The 25442-nt window shown below is 40.9% G+C and overlaps 1 protein-coding gene across 1 annotated transcript in view; it reads right to left on the reverse strand.

The window, feature by feature from the left end:
• Positions 1-25442, reverse strand: part of CADPS2 (calcium dependent secretion activator 2) — a 196045-nt gene that overhangs the window by 93205 nt on the left and 77398 nt on the right. Inside the window, exons 9-12 of the mRNA XM_019623705.1 lie at positions 25244-25367; positions 23240-23260; positions 4194-4297; positions 2593-2601 (exon numbers count right to left, since the gene is read on the reverse strand). Of these exons, the coding sequence (XP_019479250.1) occupies positions 2593-2601; positions 4194-4297; positions 23240-23260; positions 25244-25367 (258 nt within the window). The remainder of the gene's footprint in view (positions 1-2592; positions 2602-4193; positions 4298-23239; positions 23261-25243; positions 25368-25442) is intronic.

Consider the following 25442-nt stretch of genomic DNA (forward strand, 5'->3'; position numbering starts at 1 on the left):
AGCCATACTGTATCAAAGTTCTACCAATAAATAAATATTGTACAATGAAAACAATAGATGCGGCAGGCTAAAGATCCTTTGACAGCCATCTTTGTTTACTGAGTGTAGTTGAAAACAGTGACAGGTAAGAATGAACCTTGAAACTGGAAGCAGAGTCCTGAGCAATTCGACTTAGTGGTGAGACCTGAGTGACCAGGGGCAGGTCAGACTCAGGTGGATTTCCATTCCCTCATCTGCAAATCAGCAATAACAACACCTTCCCGAAGCTCCCCCAGGGTTGTTGTGAAAATTCAACAGGAGCTGGAAGAATGGACTAGAACCCTCAGGGTGACACCTAGACTACCGTCAAACTAAACAGAATTTTTTGCAACTGTTTTGAGTCACCAAAATCTCTCCCTCATCAGGCTCATACCTGACTATAAATATTGAAATGACGAAATGAGATGATAAACCGAAAATACTTCAAATCATATGTCAGGGTAAAGTACTACTCATTTTTAGATATTCACAAATTAGTCAATGATTAATAAACATTTGTGGAGGGGGTATTTATGCCCATGCAATTTTGTTTGAGAGCCACTGCTGCAAATGGACTCCCGTCTCTGTCACTTTGCCATCTGAAAGCCACGTGCTGATCATCTTCTTCTATAATGACGGAAATTTGTTGGACCAGAAGCTAATCTAACCCTAACCTAACCCCCCCTAAAAAAATTGCTGGTTTATCTCACTGGCTATCCATATATGAATACTATGTAATTATGATTAAGTCAACGGCTGAGATGACTGTCCTTTAGTTAGTAACCGGTGGTAAACAGATTTTGCTCATGAACGACTTTTTGTATAACCACACTTTAAGATGTTCCTTAGATGTGCATGCTGGTAGAGAGGAATAAGGACACCAAGAGGCAAAAACGAATGCGAAAAAAACCAAATGCCCTTTGTCTTTGCGTTGGAACCCACCCAGAAGCACAATCTGGTTTAGATACTGATGTTCCTGGGGGTGAGCCCATGTGCATGCACAGATGTGTGTCCACGGTAGTCTCCTTCCGACCTGTGCAGCCACCTTGGACACAGCCAGCGGAAGCACATGATGAATCAACCATTGGCATGGCAGTGTCAGCTCTGTAGTTGCAAATAGCAAATTACTGCCCAACACCCTTCTTGCCTACAGTGTCTCGAGTGTGCTGGACAATGTTATACTCATAACACTTTAGGGACCTCCAATCAAGATTCTGCTGGAATCTTGCTGGAATAAGCAACATAGTAACAACCTGTGCAGTGGTCATCTTGCTGACGTTTCCTCCCTTGGCCCCTTGATGATACTCTACTCCATCTGCTCTGGCAGCGTCCTAGGACATGCTGGAGAGCAGGAAAGGAGCGAATGACAGGGTGGAAAGGGCCATCTCCAGGTTTGCGCCATAAACGTCCCCTCTGTATTGACACTTTTGCTCTGAGGTCCAGTGTCAGCACTGGGAGCAGACCCGGGACAGGACAACCGTTCTGTCACCCTGCTTAAACCGAGAAATGACGATGTGCTTCACTGCAGAGTGCCGGGGTCTGGGGTCTGGGGTCTGGCCTGAGTCGTCACCCAGGCAGTAGCCAGCTGTGCACCTCTGGCAAGTCGCTGAACTTTCCTGGGTCTCATTTTTCTTATCAGTATAATGGTGGGTATGTGGGGAGCTGTGGGGGGGATGCTGGGAGGCCTAGGGCTTTCCCCACGGCATTTGGGATTTCACAGTGTTGTCAAAGCAAGTGAGTGGTCTTTGGATGGGCAGTTGTCGGATCCGTTTGCCTAAATTTCTGGCCACAGTCTAGTCACCAGAAAGCAGAGACAGCCTTGAAGATTTTCTGGAAAGGAGTTTAAGCTATCTTTCTAAAGAGAAATTCGGAAGAAAAGCCTGAGAGGAGAGGTCGAGAGAGAGGCCTAGAGAGAAAAGGGGACGGCCTTATAAGTAAGTTACTGTCAAAGATCTGAGGACATGAAACCCGCTTCACTGAGAAACTGCTGAAGGACAGAAACAACCTCTTAGCCCTGTCAAGTAAACTGCCACTGTGGAGACAAGCAGGATGAAAATGAAAGAAGTTGACACGTGAGCCACTTGAAGGTCTCTCTGAGGCAGAAACATTAACCTCCACCAAGGGGGCTGAGCTGGGTGATCTTTCATGGAGTCAAGAACATGCAGCTTGAACATCCAGCAAAATACACGTCAGTGTAGAGTGCAGTCCACCAATTCATTCTGCAAATGACTTTGGAATCAGACCAATTCACTTCCCAACACTGTTCAGAGAACAAGTTGGATCTTTTAAAGAAAGAATAAGGTAAAACAAACAAACAAGAAATAAAACCAAAACATTAAAATCCTCTCAGCTGGCCTTTACTCAGATGGCCAGCAGTAATTATGCATGCAATTGTTAAAAAGACATATTCACAGAAACACTACAATCAAGATTTGCCTATTCAAAGAAATAGTCTTTCCTTCCAAGGAGAGGAACCTGGTTGGCTTTAACATGAACTATAGTCAAAGTGGGGTCTCTTTATCTTCACGAAAAGTCATTCCATGCCAGAAAAATAGTGGAAACAATTTTACGTACCTCTCTTCCCTGAAGGAATCCAACAATTTGGAAGCATGGAATGGAAAAAATGTCATAGTGTTACAACACACTTTAAAAAGAGGTCATTATAATAGTTCTATGTTTCAGCATAGAGTGATATTTACAAGTTATGATTATCTGTGTTCAATAAAATCAACTGTATTTTTGTGGATTAGAAAATAAGTAACATTTCCATTTTAATTGTGTTCGGGTACATTATATTTTAACTAGCCTTTAGTGCTTGTGCGGAGTACATAACATTAATTACATTTAAAAGACAATAGAGTCATTATTTTTATTAGTGCAGGAAAATTAAATGTGATTTTTGTGAAATGAACGGGAATATTTCACCTGTGTAGGTGATATACACTGCACTTGGATATCCAATCGGAATTTTTTTTTAATTCAAAAAGGTCTAATGCTCTAATGATAATGTCTTTTAACAACAGACAAAGACAACACATACATACATTTTATCACATAATAAATTTCATTGTAACACAGCAGTCATACTAGCCTAGAAAAGATTCTCCTGGGAATTCATTTCAAATTATTGAAGCAGCTGTTTCTTCAGTTTAAAATAAAATATCCATAACAACTTCACACGCGACAGATGCGAGGTAAGAACTAGCTTCCACAGTGTGAGCTAAAAGCAGATGTTTCGAATGATCATATTTATAAGCAGATACAATAAATCTTAGTGAGTTACCTATAGCAAGGTTTCACGAATACTCTTTTCTAAAAATTTGCTTAAAGTGTATTTCATTTGATTTCTTATATTTTGCAGAACTAGGCCTCATGAAATATAAATACTATATAAATTCTTATATATCTGGTCTTTTTTATTCTTGCTCATTTCATATGCTTCCTCAAAAATAAAAGCAGTGTTAGGGCACTGAAATTTAATACATTTATTTAATTCGCATATTTCCCCCACACAGTTCAAAGTCAGGAGACTCTTTCTTTAAAAAAATAACCGCATGACCATGAGTAAGAGTGACACATTTAAGTCTCAGAATTAGCAGTTTGCTCGGTGAATGACCGACCACTTATTATCTTTAGCGAATGTCAGTATATAATTAGAACTTTTAAAAACTATAAACAATGCAGGGTTAGTTAAAACTTAAAGAAAAGTTTGATGGTAAGAGTGAAAGACGACAGTTACAAATGTCTTCCATTCAATTTTGTTGTCTTACAGTTGATCACGAGTTTTCCTTCTGTACACTGACTGACTTACAGTTCTAAACTAAGGAATCATGGCTTAGGGGGAAATCCAACTGATCTGGCATCACAGGATGGGGTCATGTTCCAGCTTTGCTTCCTACTAGTTGTACATCTTTAGCAGATCCCATGAGTTCTCCCGGGTTCCTCACAGCATGACTGTTGTCAAGAACAGATATTAAATTACATACAGACCAATCCTTTGTAATATTAATACATAGGAGTGGTATTTCCAGGCAATGCACCTATGTTCTCAGTTCTCTACAGGTAAATGACCAGGTGTGTGTCACAGGCTATGGGTAGGCCCCTTCTTCAGCATTGTTTGTACTATGGCAGAGCATTATGGGTAGCTTTATACGGCAGGGAAAATAAGTCATCACCTCTGAATGATGCTCTTCATTTTGCTGTAAGACTTCTATGCAGAGCTCGGCTAGATGAAGCACGTCCTCCAGCTTTCTAGCAGGACTCGCGTGGTTCATGGTCTCTGTAGTAAAAAGAAACCGGAATAATGTTACCTTAAAAATAAAAAGCCAAACAAATTTTCAGATGTAACGGGGAGACAAAGGTGTTGACATAGAATGAGAAAGGATGTTTTTGCAAAATCAGAGATGCAAGAAACACAAACATGTACATTCTTTTAAAAAAAAAAAAGAAAGAAAACCAGTTCACCAGACTGCAGAAAAATTTCACCCACAAAGCAGTCGCGGGGAATGGCAAGTGCTCAGCCGTTTAATACATAAGAACTAACAGGTGCATCAGCACATGAGATGCTCAACTTCTGCAACAAACAAGTTGTAATTTTGCTCAAGGTCAGAGGCACAAAGAGAGCAGATACCACAGTCTTTTCCTTCTCTCTGTATTGTATTACCAATACAATGCCATTCGCACCAGATGAGTCATGCCTGGCATTTGCAAAACCCATGCTTTTTTGTTGCTATTTAAATTCCCAGCCTGACACGTCTATAGTTCATGTTGATCTTAAATTCAAGAAGTACAAAGTCACCTTAAACAACTCAGACAGCCTGCAATTAACTGATTTCCTCCTCTCCTTCCCTGCCCACCACCACCCTGCCCCCTCTGACTGGGGGTGGGGGGTGAGGGGCGCGTTCTTTGAAGGTGAAGGTTCTTTCAGCATTAAAGCAAACGGATATAAAAAGGCCAGGCCACAATGAGATTAAGTGCAGCTACCTGAAATTCAGTACCACAGAAGGCAAAGTAGTTGATTTCAGAAATACAAAAAACTGGCAGGAATTAGAGGTGCCCTGTGTAATGAAACTGTTTCAACATTGAATGTGAAGAACAGTTTCCAATAAGGTCATTAAAGGTAAACGTCTTAGGTTCATGGAGTCTCTCTTGGCTCCAGTATGGAAGTTGTAAGGAAGTGAAATCAAATTTTCAGGAAAAGAACCTAAGGAGATTCATTTTTTGTCTTCTGCCATAGTTCCCTTTCCCTCAATTTCTCCCTAAAACTTCAGTCTTAACTTTGGAGGAGATTCTTTCATTTGCTCTTAATTTGTTTCCAAGGGATGTACAATGGTGCAGTGGACACTGCTTACGGTTGGAGCTTGTTCATTAAATATTTATTATAAGTTGACTCTAGGTCACAGTGTGATGCACGGGTGACCATCCCCCAACCCTAGGACACGTCCTAGTAAATTCCCCTGCAGGGTGGAAAACCATTGACCGGGATCAAAGAGGTGCGATGGTTCTTCAGGAAAACCAGGCTGCGCAACGCTACATCCTTGAGAGTGCCTACAGGGTTATAGCTGTGCGAAGTATAAGGGACATGTCCCTGATCTTACACAACTCACACCCCAGAAATGGCTATTGAAACGATCCTTAGACATCAACTATCCAACCCGCCATCTGTTTCATGAACGCTTCGATGTCCTCCAACACGAATGGAGTCGGGGAGGCTCAGGACTTTGTGCCACATTCTGCTCCATTCGGGGCAGCTCCAGCTATCAGAGGCTGGACAAGACCAGTAAGGAAGGTGTGCAAACAATGTAAAGCAAACGTAGAAATGATACGGGAGATGTGAGGAGAGAGTGCTGAGAGGAGGTCAATTTCGGGGTGATCAGATGTAACAAATGACCTGGGTTAAGAGGAGGAGCGGTTTCTAGAAATGTTAGTGTGACAGATATGTGGTGCATTTCAGAGGAAGGTGATGGCGATGATGGTTGTATGAGTTACTATTTATTAAGAGCCAATTATGTGTCAGGCTACAGCATTAGGAACTTCCCACAGGGTATCATGCTAATTTTCCTAACAGCTTTGAGTTATTTTTTTTTTATTCATGTAACTTGTAGATAAGAAAACAAGCTTGGAGAGATAAAAATGCAATAGCTAATACATGGGGAAGGTGAGGCCTGAACTTAGTGTGGGCTCTTCTATCTCTGCCTTGTACTTGCCTGGCTGGAGTCCAAACGTGCTGGGCAACGTTAGGGGCGACGGGCCTCAGGCCAGGTTGTGGAAGGCTTTGAGTACGACAATAAGTAGACTGGATAACTATATCCTCTAGATAACCTGGGGATAATGGCTCTTAGCAGGGCTTCTGAATAAATTGATTTTAGGAAAATGTATTTGGTGGTTTTGTAGAACAAGGAAGGATTGGGGAAGTTGTGTAACGCGCATCCTGGGGGTCAGGCCTAGTAATATGGAGGCCTACGGCGAGACAGCAGTGGGAGCAGAGGAGAAGAGGAAGGCGCAGGGAGGCTTTGCAGAGAGAAGTGGCAAGTCCTTGTGAGCGACTAGAAATTGCAGGCCCGAGAGAACGACCCTGAGGTTTAGAGGCTGCATGGCTCAGAGAATGATGGTGCATGGCTGATGAAACTAGGGAATGGGTTTTCTTCAGTGGGCCATCCCCTGTATCTTAGGACTAATTATCATACACGTACTATAATAATAACTGTAAAATCTTCACGCACAGGGAGTTCGGATATCTGGATCCTCTGCTTGGAAAATTCTCCTCATTATTCAAGACCCAAGCTCAATACTACCTGAAATGTGGGACCTTCTCACAGTTCTGGGGCTGAATGCCTGAGTTCTCTATTACAGGCTCAGAAACTGGATCTCTTTATCTTTTATTCGCGATACCTTGAATAGGCTTTGGGTCTTGAAGGTTACTTAGGGAATGTTCACAGAGAATGCAGTGTTGTAATTTTGGGGGAAAAGCATGTTAAAAATAAAATCAATACCCAAATGATTTCACTTAATTTGTGTCGGATTACAAATAGCTCCAATCACTAACACACCAACCATGGACTAGACAGCAAGTCCACAAATGAAATTCAGTTGTAGTCTGAGAATACTGCTCAAATAACTGATGAATGCTGGATTTTCAAATTATTAGAGAAAGCCTTTTTTGGAAAAGAGTTTTCGAAATCATTTTTAATTCTCAAGAGCCTATCACTTATATTCTTGAATTTCTCCATCTTTAGATTGAGGGTGGTGATTTAAGTTGAGGATTCTTAATTCAGGGAGATAAGAAGAGGTTTTAGGGGGTCCTTGAAACCTATGTTTTGTATATAGAGGCATTTTTTTTTGAGAGAGGATTATAACTTTCAGACTCTCAAAGCAGTTCATAAACCAAAGAAATGCTGAGAATCAGTGAACCATATAATCTCTAAGATTCCTTCTAGCTAAAAGATTCTACACTTTCTAGAAATGTGGGCTTTATCTATATTGGATTATATTATTTCAGCATATTTATATATGCTTATATCATGTGTTTTTCATAAGGAAAGGAAAAGGCAACAAAATTTGTTTTTATCACAGAAGAGAAACTTATTTTTCCTACATATATTTTAGTACGCTATTACTGAATTCTCATAGTCATTCTATAAAATAGGGAATCGTGACCCTCATTTCCAGATTAGGAAAAAGTCTTGGAGAGGTGAGAGAAGGTGTCCAAGCTCATACAGATACTGGCTGACATGGGAAGAAATCTTCCCTCCGATGCCACACAAGCAGCAACAATACAACACCTTGAATTCTTTTTCATGTGCAATTCTCTGAATAGGAGTAACACGCACACAACTGCATATATGTATGTATTCAGTAGAAACTTCTGAAGCCGCTGAAAGTTTGAGGAGTTCATAAAGTCCCCACGTCCTCAGCCACAAGTATGCAATAATGGAAAAGAATCACAGAAACCTCACAACTTCATTCTGTTTACATAAGATTGTATCAAAACCAGCTTTTACATTTGACATCACCTTAAGTAAAAACTCTGAGAGAACCCTGTGTCCTACTGAAACTTAAAAACAGTCTAAAACATTTTATTCTTTCTAGATTAAATGTATTGAGAAGATCAAACTTGGTACTTGAACATAATGGACACTCTAATACTGTAAATAAATAGCATTTTTATCAAGTACACTATGTATGCCATCTCAGGCTGTCATCCATTTGACAACACCCAAGCAGGTTAATGCATTCTACTGTCAGAACTCTGTTAGATAACAAGGTTATCAATAGCTCCGTTAAAATTCTGAACACTGTGAATATTTGAAAATTCCCCCTTAACATGCTCACTTTCACTCTTTTGGTAACATTTCTACAGCATTACAGATGTCTCTATATTCTTCAAGCTTCACACCAAGTCGCTGATTGTTGTAATACATTTCAAACAGTGACATTTAAAATAAATATGCCCAAAGTAGCAACGTTTCTTGATGAATTTTAATGCATTTCACTTTGCTACAGCCTCTCTTCATTTTTGAACATTTTTACTTTTCTATGAAAACACTCCTTGACTCCTTGAAGCAGCGCTTTTTACTTCTACCTCTACATTTAGATCTCACTGGACAAAAGATAGGGAGGTGGGGAGATGTAAAAGGACAGCCTGACCGCTGTGCTTCCCAGGACATTCTCCTCGGCTGCCTCCCTTCCTGCCATTTCCTGTCAAAGTTCCTAGTGGTGCACACACAATGATGCTTACGGTGACAGTTAGTTATAAGGGGACATGGAGAGAAAGCCAGTGAGAGCCCTTTATTTCCTTTTTCTCCTTATGGGACATGTAGAAATGTGGACTGTGTTTGACCTTAATTTTTTTTTTAAAAGATTTTATTGGGGAATTGGGAGAGGGCAACAGACAAGTTATGTCCTTTTGTTCTAGTTGTGGAGAATGTCGCTTCACTGGCCCATGTTGGTATTATCATTGCGCTCTTCCCAGGTGAGGCAGTCGCTCGCCAGCCATTAGGCAGCCACTCATGGTGGCTCACGAAAGTTCATGCCCGCTGCTGGCCAGCCCCACTGCAGCCTATGCCATCGCCGGCGACTCACGGCAGTCCAGCTCCAGGTCGAGCTGTTGTTCACCATCTTAGCTGTAGAGGGCGCAGTGTCACTGGCCCTCATGTGGGATCCGAACCAGGATCCTGCTGCTCAGAGCTGGTGTCCCAAGCCAACTCTTAACTAACGCGCCACTCAGCCGGCCCTGACCTTAATTTTTAACAGACTGATTCTATCTGTGCATGCAGCTAAACAAGAAACAGAATTCAAGATGGTGCTGGGTTGAAGGACTATGGACATCACAACACTGCCTCGCCTTCTTTCCCTTGCATCTAGGTCATGATGACCAGATAGGAGGCATCAAAAAATAACTCCTGTATATGCACTCAGATTTCTTGCTTGGTTCTTTCACATCCCCAGATTGTGTGGCCCTGAATTTGATGAAATAAACAGGTACTGCACATAAGGTGCTGTACTAACAACAAGGGGCTAGACCAATCAACAATATTTCTGCCTTCACAGAATTTATGGATATGTCTAACCAAATTATAAGGCAAACAATAGCTACACATCATCCATTTTTTTGTCAGTATGAAGAAGTTCTATAGTAAATCTCTGATACAGGGTGAATTAAATACACTCAGGATGCAAGAACAAAGTTATTAGCTTACGAGAAATGGAATCAAAGCTATGTCACTAGGAAGGCTTTAACTTCCTCATGTGTGACAGATGGAATTCTGCAGAATGAAATTATTCTTCCAGTGGGTGTTTGAGCTCAGGAACTTTAGATCAGAGAAGCTAGTAGCAGTCTAACATTGAAGTCTCCACTTTTTTCCTCCTCCCATTTGAAGGAAAAGAAATCCCTCTTCTGTTCCTTTTTCCTCCTTCTAATGAACATAAACAGAAAGGATGAGGAGAAAGCACTGACATTCAGGAGATAACTGAGATGAGAAACTTGTAAGACTTAAGAAGCTTCAGTGATAACTGCAGGTCCTGGGTAGAAAGAAAAAGAAAAACGGACAGAGAAACAGGATACGGGAACATGACCATTATCTAGGGAACAAGGTAAAAGAAGATCAACAGTTTGGAAGCAGTAGGGAGGTTAGAAACATGAAAGCATTTACCCAGAACTCTCTGGAGACCCAAGCAGTAAGGCTTTGCCTTGAAAGGTTTTAAAGAACAAGTGGGGCGATGGGTACAGCATCTGATTTCTCCTTCCTGGAACCCCCAAGTTCACCCAGTGGCAAGGGCTGTAAGCATTCTCTTTGTGGACTGACTGCTGGTTGGCTAAACCTATCTACCTCCAGACTCGGCTGAGAAATGGTAGAATAGCTCTCTCCATTTCCTGTCCTCACAACCCACCCAACAAAATAGTGATTGCTACCCTCCATCTTGTGCACCCCATAAAAATATAAGGAAACATATCACACACACACACACACACACACACACACACACACACACTCTTGCTATGGGCACAGAAGTGATTTGTGACAATTAGAGATCAGAAAAGGTTCCATGTGGGTGATAGCCTCCATGTTAGATGCCTTCTTGCACTCATAAACCCCCTTAGGCTAGCCTGGCTGGCTCATGGGAATTTCTGCTGGCTTTCTAGCCTGTCGTAATTTAAACCTTAATTCTTGTCAGATCTAGGACTCAGCTGGAAAGTCTAAATTTTTATTGAAATGTTTGGACCTATCCAACAGCAACCTGTGGTAAGGAATATAGCGCCAGAGCCCAGCACAGCTAGGCTGCTGGGAGTCCCAGTCCTGGCCAGATAGCAACAGTCCTGGGCCTTTTCATCCCAAGATGGAAGGAGGTAGGAGAACAAATACTTTCTTTCCCATTAAACAAAAACACCCCTCCCCTCCAAACCTGTCTGCCACTTCCTTTAGAGCTTGTCTCTAGATGAGTTGATTCTGGGGGGATCGCTCTTGATTCAGTCCCCTAGGGGGAACAGTATGTAACTTCCTGGCTAATAAGACAGCTTCAGGATCTAGGGGAGAGGTAGTTTCTAAAACTAAACCCTACTTCCCCAACACTTTAGGGTCAACATGATCATACTTACCCAATATCTCATCCCCAACACCTGAAACTGTCAGCTAATTCAGGAGAATGGGATCTCATTGACTCTCTCTCTCTCTCTTGGTTTGTCTGACTGCACCCTACATGCTATTATGGGTCTATCCGTGTTGGAATTCATATTGCTCTAATCAGTAAATGGAGTATCTTCTGTATAGATCTGTGGTTCTCACCTTCACATGGCACAAGAATCACCTGGGGAGCCTGTTAAAACACACACTGCATGGCACCTCTCCCAGGGTTTTAGATTCAGTGGGTCGTGTGGGGTGCCCAAGAATTCCCATTTCTTCCAAGTTCCCAGGAAATGCTGGTCTGGGGAGTGTACTGTGAGAACTCCTAGTGTTTATGAAAAAAACAAAGGTGATCTGTTTAAATTATTTTCTCTTTCACCTGAAATCCAGCTACATCTTTAGGGAAAGTTCATTTTACAGTAGAACATGGTGCCTTTTTTTTGGGTAGAATCTGAACATATTTTACCTCCTGTAATGTTATTCCAGATAGGATGGTGTAACATTTGGACAATCCTTGTATGAATGAAAATAACTCACCCGGGATGATATGGCCTATAGCCACTTAAATAACATCCACGAGAATACTAATGCCACAGATGTTTGAAAACAATAGGCCCGTGGCCTCCTAATTCCAAGGCTCCCTTTGGGGCCAACTCGTTTAATGATCCTGTCATTTAAAGCAACAGTTCCAGTTAATACCACCTTGGAATTAACCGTGCTAATAATATAGTGCTTTGAAATAATTGTCCTGTGGTCACAGTCACGTGAACTACTTTACCTGGATTATTTTTCACATCAGTAAACTCATTTTTAAGCAAATGGCCAGCTGTGGAACAGAGGAGAACACACCACTGGTATAGGCCAATGGTAGCCAGGCTGGACCCAAACTGAGCAATCTCCATGAGCCAACAGTCAGTGGTGACCCATGAGCGACGGGCCATAAAAATAGACACATACGGGGGTAAATGTCAGGATGCTCTGTGAGGCCTTCTTTAGGAGGCATATGGAGGGAGGCATAGTCTCCTCTTAAGATCTTAAAATAAGGGACAATGGTGATGGGATTATAGAGAAAAGGTTACTAGTTCACACACACAATTTAATATTTGGTTTAACACTTGTCACAGGCTTTTATAGATACGTGATTTGTGAGAGTGGAGAAACACAGACCCCTAGGTTTGAGTTTTATTAAAGTTGTCCTTTTAACTATTGAGGCCCTGGCTCTCCTTAAGTTTGTGAAACAGGAAGACCTAAGATCTCACAGGATAAAGAAAAAACCTTCCCAGAGTTGCTGGCTGCAGGGACTGGAAGGCTTGAAAAGGAAGAAGGTTTGCTATCATGTACATTTACCTGGCTTTGGCCAGCTCTGGCCAGAACTGTTGTAAGATTCTAATGACAACATAAATGTCTCCAGGTAATCTTGCTAGCTAGGTGCTTAATGGAAGCTTTTCTTTTTTTTTTTTTTAAAGATTTTTATTGGGGAATTGGGGGGATGGGAACAGTGCTGGGGAATTGGGGGAAGGGGAACAGACAAGTTGCTGTCGTTTTGTTCTTCAGTCTAGTTGTGGAGGACGTTGCTTCACTGGCCCAAGTTGGCACCATCATTGCGCTCTTCTCAGGCGAGGCAGATCAGTCGCCGGCTTCTGGACGGCCGCTCACTGCGGCTGCTGGCCGCTCACGCTGGCTGCTGGCTGCACACGGTAGCCCATGGCAACCCACTGCCTCAGGGGCTGCAGCCCACGCCGTCGCCGGCGACTCATGGCAGCCCAGCTCCAGGTTGAGCTGTTGTTCAGCATCTTAGCTGTAGAGGGCAGTGTCACTGGCCCTCATATGTGGGATCCGAACCGGGGCCCTCTGGCACCCCAAGCGAGTTCTTAACCATCGCGCCACTCGGCCGGCCCAATGGAAGCTTTTCTAAAGCCTGGTCTTTAGCTATGATCTCTCTTCTCACACACACAGGTATATTTGGCTGCTGAAAATAATAAACGGTCTCCTCCTTGATTTTACTGCATCATACCCGTTTCCCCAACATATGATCCAGATTCAGACATTAAAAACCGTCGGAATAATCTCAATTATAATAACTGCCAGGCTAACACGAAATTATTACACAATTAAGGTCCAGAGCATCTGAAATGTCATGCCTCGTCCTTCGAATACCTCACATCCTCCTCCTGTGCCTTAAGCTCCGTGTATCGTTCTTAAGGAGAAAGTCTGCCCTTGAACAAGGGGGGGTCAAGCTGGGCAGGACCCAGTGAGGCAGCGGGTGAAGGTGGTCGTTCAGGAGCAGGCAATGGGGAAGGGGAAAGGGGCACCAGGGCTTGCCAGCTGGGAAACTAGCTGGAGGAGGAGGAAAGAGAAGGTTTCTGAACAGAGCAACCACAATATGAAAGATATCAGTTGAAAAGATTGAGAGCCCTGGACGCTAGGCGATGAGTCAAAAGATCTTTATGTCTTTCTGTCTGTCTGTCTTTGTTTCCTTTGACACAAAGTATCTGTTAGGGCACACAAGTCATGCATTGGGAGTGATGACATTTTTGGTGCTAAGATTTGAAGAAAGTCTCCTAGTTGGACAAGTATAAAGACCAAGTGTAGAGGGTAAGGCTGGGCTCAGTGACATTTTCAATATTTCTACAGTGTTAACATCCTGGTCCCCCAGCCACTGGGGGAATGCCTCAGGGGTATTTTATAGGTTTCCCTCTTGAAAAAAAAAATAAAATAACTGGCATTACAAATGCTTTGATTAGAGCTTTTAATTTAGTGCTTGAAGCTACAGGGCCACTTAGTTATGGCTGATAAGTAATAAACTCTTCCTAATTTCCCAAACTGTTCAGGCTTTGTGCATACTTACAAACTCGGTTGGGAAATAAAGATATAGAAACCTGTCAGTTTGCATTAACGCTGGTCTGGTCCGGTTGGAAAAGGCTTCTTAAATACATCTAAACCACTCTGATTAACAAGGTGCTGCCAGGGCCACACTGCTGTTATGTCACTTGGTTTACCTGTTGACACATGTCAGTAAATAAACGAGAGCGTTATCTATCAGTTGGTTTCAAACTCTGGAGTTGGGGAATCATATATATTCTACAAAATTGTTCCTGAAAGGAAGCAAGCTTGCCATTTCGAGACTGCGTTTATCTGTGAATGCCATTCCATGTAAAAATAAACAATAAAAAACCAAATACATGACACACTGTCAAGTGAGCCGAGTAAGCTGACAGCCTTTCTGAGACCTGTCAGGGAACAGGTGCTGACCGCGGGTAATGAGGTTTCCCTGCGTCTTCGGAGGAAGGAGAGAGGACTCGAGCAAGAGCTGCTCAGCGTTACAGATCCCGGCGGAGGGATCTCAGAAAGGAGTGCAGCGAAGGCACGTTACATAAAAGTTCTGTTTTCTCAGAAGGTGCGTATACTCTTGCTTAAGCTTTTTACAGAAGGCAAATATTCACTGAAGAGAAGCTTTCGGAAGAATAGAGGATCATTTTTTTCAGATCCCGGGGAATCTGGAATATGTTTAATGAAGTACTCTTGAGGCACTACCTCGTGCAACAAGACGATTCATGGAGCTTCCACGGCATCACTTCAGAGTGTGGGAAGTCTTTTCCTCAAGTATAAATGGTTGGCTGACAATTCTATGCAGAAAATAAATGGAACTAAATAAAAAGCAACATGCTACGTTTTATAAGAAAGTTAAAACATATTTGTAGATATTAAACAAACTTCGAAAATCGAGGAAGTGAAAAAGTAAAACATTGATCAAGGATAGTTACAATAAAGAGACATGCTACATTTATAGTGGTTGATATTTTCTTCATTACATTGAGGTCTCTAATTTCTCTGGAGACCATGTTTCTATCAGAGAGGAATTCAGTTCATTTTTATCCAGGTAGTAAGCCCATCTTTCTAACATCATCTCTCAAACAGCCCATCCTTCCCCCACTAATTGTTGGGACCACTTTACTATGGATGAAGCACATGAGGCTCCCATATACAGAGGGTGCCAAAAAATGTATACACATTTTAAGAAAGGAAAGCTGTATTAAAATTGTAGTACTCAATATATACCAGTAACAAAAGATGAACACAAGTCACGTTTGACTTCTGCAATTACAAGAGGTGCTCAAAGTGGTTACTATCAGCATCCAGACACTTTTGATTACGGCGAACTACTGCTTGAGCAATGCTGACCGAAGTGTCCACTTGTATACATGTTTTTGGCACCCCCGGTATATACAGCAGGTCCTCAGATAATGTCATTTTGCTCAATGTTGTTTTGTTATAATGTTGATGAGATGTCACAGGAAATAACCCTTGTTTATACCAATCAGCCTGTGGTAAAAATGATTTCATTATACGTCGTTTTGCTTAAAACTGCAGAACCTGTTGAGAACATTAAGTGAGGACTTCACATGAGTTGTTTCTACTTTTCTATTCTGAGTATCTGCCTTCCTGTGGGCCTTGGTAACGAATAGTCTTGTAATTTGTCTTAGTATCTGGCAAGGCAAGTAAGTCTCCACATTCTGTGTTTTCTTTCTCTCTTTTTTAAATTGACTTAGTTTTTTAGTGCCCTTTATTCCATTTAAATTTTAAAGTAAATGTATCAAGTTCTTTAAAACAAACAAACAAACCTGGGATTCTGATAGACACTGAAGTAAATTTTAGATTAAGTTGAGAGTTTATGTGTTATACTGTCAAATCATCCATCTTAAAGTCATGGACTGTCTCTATATCTATTCAGATTACTCTCTATGACCTTTATTTGCGTTTCAATTTTTTCTTTATAGAGGTGTAGGAAGTTATGCACGCTTTTGGCAAAGTTAATTCCTGGATACCTTATAGTTTGGTGGTTACTATGAAAGGTACCTTATTTTTGTTTATAATTTCTAGGTAGCTGATTGATGGTGTACAGCAGCGGTTCTCAGTGTGGTCCATGGAATCCCCAAGACCTTTTGAGAGTTTGTGAGATCAAAGCTATTTTCATCATAACACTAAGATGGTTTACCTTTTTAATTCTGTTGACATTTACACTGATGGTGCAAAAGTAATGGTGGGGAAAACTGTTGTTACCTCAGCATGAAATCAAGACTGTGGTGCTAAATTATACTCATCATTGCATTCATCACCACACACTCCCAACAAACAAACAAAGCCAAAACAACCAGTTTTATATAAGAACGTAAAATAGCATTTACACTGTATTAGGTATTGTAAGTAATCTAGAGGTGATTTAAAATATCGTATATGGGAAGATATGTGTAGGTTATATGCCAATGCTACACCATTTTACATAAAGAACTTGAAAATCCATGGATTTTGTTATCTATAGGGGATCCTGGAACCAATTCTCCTTAGATACTAAGAGATGGCCATACACTGTTCTTTGGAAGGAGAGGCACAGCTCAGGGTAGGGCATCTTTTAGGGTGACAACATGGCTACAGATGGAAGGGAAGTATCGAAAAAGGTGACTGAGGTACAAGCCACAGGAAAAAAAGTGACATAGGATGGAGTAAAATCCACCCAGGAAAAGGTAGGTGGTACTGGGGTCAATATTACAGGTGGGAAAGTCCGCCGTGGGGAACACCACATATCCCCTGGTGCTGGAGAACAGGAAACATGGGGATGTGTGGAGCCAGTAGGTTGTAGGTACAGACCTAGAAAGCTGAGGCTGACTATGCTTACAAGGTTGAAAAGAGCGACTGCCCTCGAATACCCTAAGTTAGGCATCATTGAAACTTACGATCTAGTTCCCATGGGAGCCTGATTCGGAAAGAGAACATTGTTCAAGATCGAATCAAGTTTTTCATTTTATATGTGGGATTAACTATGACCATCCCTGACTGAGACTGCCCTTACCTATATTATAACTCACCCTACAAAAATAAAATGAAAAAAGGAGTGAAAGGGTGGATGACTCGTTGACAAAAAGACTGCGGCTCGAGGGGAAGGTGCTGCTTGTTTAGGTCACAGAATGCCTCAGCAGAGGCTGACAAACCATTCCTGGCAATGTCAGTTCCAACAGAAGGGATGGAAAGCCCAAACCTGAGGGCTGCACCATGGTGCTGCCAGTAGCTGTTTACAGGGAGTAACACACACTAATGTGTGTGTTAAAGGCAGGTAAACGCAGGTAAAACAGGAAGGACGTTAAAGGAACGCAGACTCAGAACCAATTTTGGAAGACAGTGAGCTCAGCATCCTTAAGCGTCCCCATGGTTTGTCTGGAGTTGACAGAACCCTCGTCCTTTCCTTTGGTCACCAAAGCGGTGGGTAAATACAGAAGTGCAGAAGCCCTGGAGGCTTCACAAGCTTTACCACCCTGGTGTCAGTGTGCTCCTCGCGTCCTCATCTGACTTCTCACTTGCTTATTACCTGCATATGCAAAGAGCTACTGTGACCCCGCACAACATGCGTTCCCTTGTCTTAAGCTAACAGAAGGTACCCCTAGAACTCACAGTGCTGTAAGATGTAACCAAGTAGGGTGTTCACGTGCCTCTTCTAGTCAATAATCCCTGCAACTCCTGTGTATTATGCCCCCCAAAACAGCTTTTGATACATAGGAATTAATCTGTCAGCCTTGTCATGAGCTAACTAATTGGTGTGATTGCAGATTATATATTGTGGAACTGTTATGTTGCGTGGCTAGTTAAGTGGTGGGAGAAAAGGTGAGCAAATAACATACTAGAAATTCTCAGTCACTTCTACAGGTGTGGAAAAGGCTAAAGCGGACTCATATTCGTTATAGAGTACATAAAAAGCAATACAGTCTTAAAACCTTCTGTGTGTCCATTACATAGACTAAGGCTAGCAGTGTGGCAAGGAAGTGGCGTTCAAGATATCTGATTCAATACATTGAGGAAAACAGGTTGATAAAAATAGTTTAAAATTAACATTTCCATTGTATCATATTAGATGATGGAAATCAAAGTAATTTACTGCTATCAGAAAAAATTACCTTCATAGGTGATTTAAATATTTAATTGACCTGAAAAATACCCATAGCTTTTCTTTATATATAGTGCAAGAATAAATTTTAATTTGGTCCCTATCTAGGTATATCAGACACTACATTAGTGTAGCTAAAACAATGGGTTTTTACTATATGTAAACATACTTTACAAACAAAAACTTTTTACAGATTTATATGATGTTCTCAAATATTCTAAAGAAAAAGACAATTTGTTTGAGAGCCAGTAATTGTATCATTCAATTTATCCCTAAATCACGCAGGGACTCAGAAGCAGAAATTGTCACCAAGGTTTTACGTTCAGGGCAAGTTCCCGCCTCCAAGCCACACTATCCAAAAAGTCGGGAGAGACATTTTTAAATTATCTGTTGTATGATTTTTAGGGTGAGGATTCTTATACAAATTACCTTTTGCAAAGTATTGTCAGTGCTTATGGAATGCAAAATTTCAGATCTCTTATTTAGTTATTAGTGACCTGAATTCATAACATATAATACTGAAAAAAATTTTCAATCACATTTATAAGGAAATAAAATCTTTTACAAGAGAAAACTTACGAGTATGTTATCCTAGAACTATTAGTACATAATTACTTACTAACAGAAATATTTTTATCAACTGTGCCGTTTTTTATATACCCTCTTCTATACACATACATCCTTAAGCAGAACAGGTTTTATGTATTTATTATTTATTGCTACCCTCTGACAAAGGAGCGCTAAATTAAAATGCCACCCTGATGGCAAACACACGCTAATGACGTAAGGACTGCCACAGTGTAAATTCTCAGTGCAAGCAGCCCGACCCTCTGGGAAAGCATCTCTATCTAGTTCAACTGAGACTGAAAATGAGAGCACTGGGGGTTAGACGGGGGAGCCTGGCAACCTGAGGGCCCAGACAGAGCCTGACTGCACAAAGGCTGCCTGTTCATCCCATGCTACCTTCTGCATAGGGCACCTCCACGCCTGGATCTGGATTCACAGTAAGCCTCGGTACCAAATCTGTGCAAAAGATCTCAGGTCAAGGCGAGCTCTAAGGAGTGGTCTCCCTCTTACATCGTAAGTCACAGTACATATAGTTTTCAGGAGAAAGACGGGACTGTTATTAGACGTATTGCTGTTGTTGTTGAAAAGAAATCCCTTGAATTAAAGAATAAATTGTTTCTTCCTCAAAGAGAATGGCTAATTTGCATCAACAGGCATGTGATTAAAAAACAACACAATTAGGAAAATGAAGTAGCAGTTAGTTTTGAATCCTCAATTATAAATAAAAAGGATCTTACTATTACCTAAATAGGATAGTTAATGATAAAATTAAATCAAAGAAGAAACCCAGATAATTTTGCCATTGTATAAATCTCCAACATTTCTTAAAAAAAAAAAAAAGCTTTCTAGAAATTTCACATTCTTAAAATGAATGATCTGGTCTCATGAAACACATGCAAATAGTGCCCAGGAAGGAAAGAAGGCATTAGAGAGAGGTCATTTGTGTTATTTCATCTATTACCAAGCTGTAAAATCCCATTATGCTGCAAACTATGCTGCCAATGGAGAATCTGAAGATTCCCAAGGATGGACGAGAACTGAGTCAAAACTGAGCGTCATTCTGAATTATGGAAACCGAAACAGGTTGGATGACTAGATATTGTTACTGAATCTGTGATCTACAAACTCTGGCTTCAGTGACTCAGAGTTAATGCCTCCTGGCCTCTCCCCCGCCAAGGGCATGAAATTCTAGTTTAATTTTTCCAATCTTGTTATTTTTAAGCGGTTAGTGTTTGCTCTGCGTTGTTCAATATTCCATGATTGCTTTGAATGACCTTTTGCAAGCCACCTTGCCCGTTTACGGATGTTCTCTCTGCTACAGCCTGATCACTCTGTGCCATCAACTCATTTGTTTATTCAATAAATAGCATGTATCGAGTACCAAATATACGCCGGGCGCTGTTCTCAGCACTGGAGATCTAGCAGTCATTAAAATCCAAAAGCCCCACCCTTGCAGAGCTTTATGTGAGATCGTTAAGTGCTCTAGAGAAAAATAAAGCAGGGAAGACAGAGAGGTGCTATGTTAGGGGGAGGCTGCCAATTTTCATCACTTCTAACGCCTGACACTGTCAGATGTGCGTGCGGGGGAAAGAAAAAGGTTCAGGCTCTGGGGTCCAGCTCTTAGCCTCACACCAGGGACCTGTGATGTCCAGTGCGGCAGTCACGAGTGCATGTGGCAGATGAGGACTTGCCATTGGGCTGCACTGTAAGAGTGAAATACACACTGGATTTCCTGGACATTGTATGAAAAGACTAATGGGAAGTATCTCGTTAATAATTGTGTATACTGAATACATTTTGAAATGATAAAATTTTCGATATACTGGGTTAAATAAGCTGTCATTAAAATGAATGTTGCCTGGGGGCCGGCCGAGTGGCTCAGTTGGTTAAGAGCTCACTCAAGAGTTTGAGCTCTGAGCAACAGCAGTTCGAGTCCAGCCCGAGCTGAGCAGCCGCTTAGCTGCCAACAGGTAGCAGGATGGCTCAGCTAAATAAACAAAAAACAAATAAAATGAATGTTGCCTGTTTCTTTTCACCTCTTTAATATGACTGCCAGAAAATTTAAGTTACACGTAGGGCTTCTGTCGTATTTCTATGAGAGAGCACCATTCTAGGCTCCCTTTCAAATGCCCATGAATTTTAACCGAGCACAAATGTAACTATACGACCTTACATAGAAAGAGGCAGCGGAAGGCATAGGAAAAGAAGGCAGCTTCTGTGATCATGTAACAGGTAAATAGTAGGTTCTAATCTCCTACTAACTAGCTATGTGACCAGACCCCGGTTGGTAGCTAGTAACCTCTCTGCTTTCGTTTCCTGAAAAAGGGATAATCATAATAGTATTTATTGTAAAGGGCTGCTGTGAGGAATACATGTAAAGTGCTTAGACTAGGGCTCGACACATAAGGGTTTGTCCTTATTATTAAATAAACATCCTTATTTTTGGGAAAAAATGGCTCCACAGATATTAACCCTTGGCTTTTGTGATGGGGTTGAGACGTTGATCAGGAAACGCCATTGCTTTGAATCAGGCAGCCCTGGAGGCAGGACAGCCAGTGCAAGGAGCATGAAAAGGGCTCTGGGGTCTGAGAGATGTGGGTGCAGATCTCAGGTCTGCTGGGTTTTAACAGCAACAGCACAACCTGTGCAAGTTACTAACTTCTCCTGGAGTCGCACTAACTTCTTTTGTTAATATATCTACTTTGTAGAGTTGTTTAGGGAACTACTGGAGCAGTGTACATACAAACCCTTGGGGCAATAGGCCATCAACAGTAGATGACAAAATTATGACACAGCTTGGGCAGAATTTTATTCTTCTCTACGTGTTACAAACTAACCAAGGATAATGATGATGACGCTCGGGAGGGCACTGTCTGAAAGTGTTATCAAGCATTTGCGCTCTTACACATGCAATTGATATTATCGTTTTCCCTCACTTTTAAAAGCACCCCCCCCAAACATTTACTAAATAACCCTTTTAACTTGTAACTAAATGCAACTAAAGGGATATAACTGCATTTCTTAAAAACCTCTCTTTTGCTACTTCAGAACAGTCTTCAGCTGAGATTAGCTTTTCCTTCGATCCACTTAAATTACTGAGACTACACGGATTTTTTTCTTTTCTATGCAAGCATTTCATTTTGAAAAGAGATTTTTCCTAGAGTAACCAGGCTGAACAGTTGAGCAGTGGTAAAAATGTTCAATATGCGTGGAGGGAAGGCTTCCATCTGGTGGACGTGAGGCACAAGGGGGACAGCGAGTGTCTTCCCCCGCCTGCAGGAAGGTGCAATGTGACCCCTTGCTATTTCACAGGGGAGGGAGGGGAGCCCCTGTGGGCTGGGGATCAGGACACCTGACTAGTCCCAGCTGGCCGACTTATTTACTCTGTGGCAGTGGGAAAGCCACGAACAACACTGGGCGTCTTGAAGGTAGACCACTAAATAAAACCTATGTTCACAACAGAATTGTTGTGGGGGATAAAATGCCAGAAGAGGTTTCAAAAACGTCCGTCAAAGAGTGTGGGCTGCTGCTGTCACAATAGGCTGTCTTAAAGCGCTGGCAGTGTCCTATTTTTTAATAATTCATTTTTTTCTAAAGAGTACGTTAACTATCGTGGTAGATATGTTCTTTCCCCTTTTCCTGGCTCTGAGCGTTGTGTTTCTGACTCCTTCTGGGGTCAAATACTGGAAACGAATGGGAAAGCATAGGTAAGAAAAAGAAATAAAGCCCTTCATAGATTTCAGTTAAGAACAACCCAAGCAAACTTGTCTATAACACTGCATGCAAAACTGGACTAAGATAAGCAAACCAGGACTAGAAAGGTTCATCACTTGTTTCTGGCTCCATTGTTTCAGATGCAACTCACTACCCTCTGTCTGTCTCTCTCCAAAGTACTAAGTACCTGCTCTGTGTCAGTGGCATAGACCTGGGTGTTGGGGGCACAACAGTGACCTGAGAATACAAGCCCAGTGAAGAGCCTGCCTGCAGGGAGCTGAAGAGATAGATTGGATGAACAGATAACGGCCTATGTTATTAAAATAATTACAACTGGGATAATGGACACTAGAAAAAAGTAACAAAACCTTTTAAAATCCAGAGACCCAGAGAACCCTTTCCTTGCAAGTCCTTGAAATGGGATTTCAATCACCTCTGCTTGTTCCTATGATCAACAACTTTCAAAGTTAAGAGCTGCTTATTTTTTTCTTTATTGGCATTTATGCTTTTTCACTTTCATGTGATTTTTCAGGAGTGATAAAGGAAAGACGGTCCTCTTTTCTAGTTGTAAGAGCCCTTCAGATTCCGGCGACAGCTTCCAAATAAGATTAGAGCCCATGCTTAAAACATAATGCATAACATTAATACAACCTCAGGTGTTTTGCCTTGGATTCCTATCAAAAAACATTGCCGAACTTTAGAGATAAATGGCCTATATTTTCCCGACACAGAATTAGTAATATTTCTGATAAAATCAAAGTATTTTCACTGTCTTAGTCGAAGTGATCTACTAGGAGCCCTGGAAAGGAAAGAGCTATTCATAATATCAAAACACAACACCACCACATTGGAAATCACGGCACATGCATGCACGCACATCAATTACCTGCTTCCTTTTCTGCTGAGCCTAAAACATAAGAAAAGAGAATTTAGGAGAAAAGCAAATGCCGTGCATATTGCTCACATAACATAGAAGGCCAACCCAGCTAAGAAAAGGAGTCCACTTCCTATTTTTAACTTAAATTTGACTTTGTTTGTGATCCGATCCTGAGCATAAACCAAAAGCTCTTTATTTTTTAAGATACAAAAAAGCGAAGGAAAGGAGATAATAAAGAGCGTAGAAGTTTTTTCTCATCTAATAAGCAAGCATTTTGTTATTTTGAAGGGAGGCTGCTCAGTCGCCCTATCCAACTACATCTCTAGGATCCATTTTCTAGAATGTTCTCACCCTAGAGATAAGAGAGGGTAACTCCAGAAAGGGGCAAGGTGGACAGTTTCCTGCTCACTGACCACTGGGCCCTAACACAGCTTGTTTATGTGATTAGAGGAGTAACTATGTCTCTCAGATCACCAGTGTTGCCCTGTTTGTCTAACTGATTAATGAAAGAAGTCCACGTTTGTGTACAAATCAAAAAAGGGTCTTCATTTGGACATAATTAAAATGTACTCCATGACTAAAAAAGAAACACAGAGATAAACGAGTATACTGCGTATTTTTTCAGTAGTCTTGGAGAAGGTGATGGTCAAATAGATGGTTAGGAACAAAAGGATTCTCAGTTTTCTTGAATAAGGTTCATTTTATTTGGATCAAATGATATTGTGTTTATTAAGGTTGTCTGCATTTTTCTCTTTGCCAGATTTGAAAGGTTTGAATATGTCTATTTTTATATCAATTCTTTCAATCAGTGTTCATAACACCCACTAGTCCCAAAATATGAAAACTGTTTGAATGAGTATTCAAAATGTGAAAAACATTCTGTTTATCTTCCACTTTCCCCCAAATGATCTAATATTCATTGCTTGTGCTTTAACACAACATGATATTATAATTAATAATGTTAAACTGGTAACTAAGGAGGTTTCATGTTGTTACTCTCGTGATATAATATTGGTTGCTATAGTGATGGGATGGCTTTTTTGTTAATCACTCAGGAGGTTGGTTATCGCATGCTTGTTAGAAAGCTTGATCATATTTGGAGAGAAAAAAGCATATAACACAGCCAATTATGCTAATCTTCTTCATTGTCCCAATTTTGATGAAACTATCATAATATCAACTAATTAGTATATTTATAATTCATTATGTACAATTTTATATTAAAAGTTACTAAAAAATTTTCTAATGATTTACTTTTTATTTTTATAAATATTTAACATTGCAAACTCTTTTCCTCCCTAAGTTAATGCTACATGTGTTACACAAGCTAGTTTTACAATTAAAGAATTTCTATTACTTTTATCAATCAAAGGACTATTGAATAAAAGCTGATTGTATGACTTTGCCACAAATTTCAATCTACTTATTTCTAAACATCTTAAATCTCAATACCTTAATGAAAAAAACCTGAAGAAAGAGAAAAAAAATGCACAGTCCTCTCAAGAGATCTAATCTTCCAAATGCATCAATATATTGCAAGCAATTAAAAGTTGCAGGGAATTCTATCAGTTTATTTCAGCTCTCATGATAATCAACAAGTTTCCTCCTTCTCTGAGTAACAATGCAGAATAAAAAATAAAATTATGTAATACTACACTGTTACTGATCAGAAAAGAATACACTGTCCATAGTTTAAATGTTAAACATACTTACAGTAATGCCAAAAAACACAACCCATGAAAACACCTTTTGGTTTCTTGAAAACTCAAAATAAGAACAAAGGACAACTTAAGCCCGAATCCTGGGTCTTTCATTCAAGCAGAGTCCCAGGAGGCATATTAAAGCAATGAATAGGAAAAAGCTCTTCGGTTCACCAGCTGAGATTTTAATGAGACATTTCCCTTTGCCTTGGTACAGGTTTGTTCAGGAAAGAGAAGGAGTTCGCACAGACAATTCAGTTAATAGGCATTGTTGGCTCTCACGGCCACTTTGGCAATTGCTCACCGCACTGACCTTCTATTTTGGCATATTCTGTGAGTCTTGTGTAATTGATCAAGGCAGCTTTCTCCAGACATTTTCTGACCACTTTTTTCACCTCTTCTGCTGGTATGGGAGTAGCAATATCTTTCATTAAAACCTAGAGAGCGAGGGGGAGGGGGGAAGTGAGAGGAAGAGAGAGAGAGAGAGAGAGAGAGAGAGAGAGAGAGAGAGA

This window comes from Hipposideros armiger, unplaced genomic scaffold (assembly GCF_001890085.2).
Source record: "Hipposideros armiger isolate ML-2016 unplaced genomic scaffold, ASM189008v1 scaffold_559, whole genome shotgun sequence".
Lineage (NCBI taxonomy): Eukaryota > Metazoa > Chordata > Mammalia > Chiroptera > Hipposideridae > Hipposideros > Hipposideros armiger.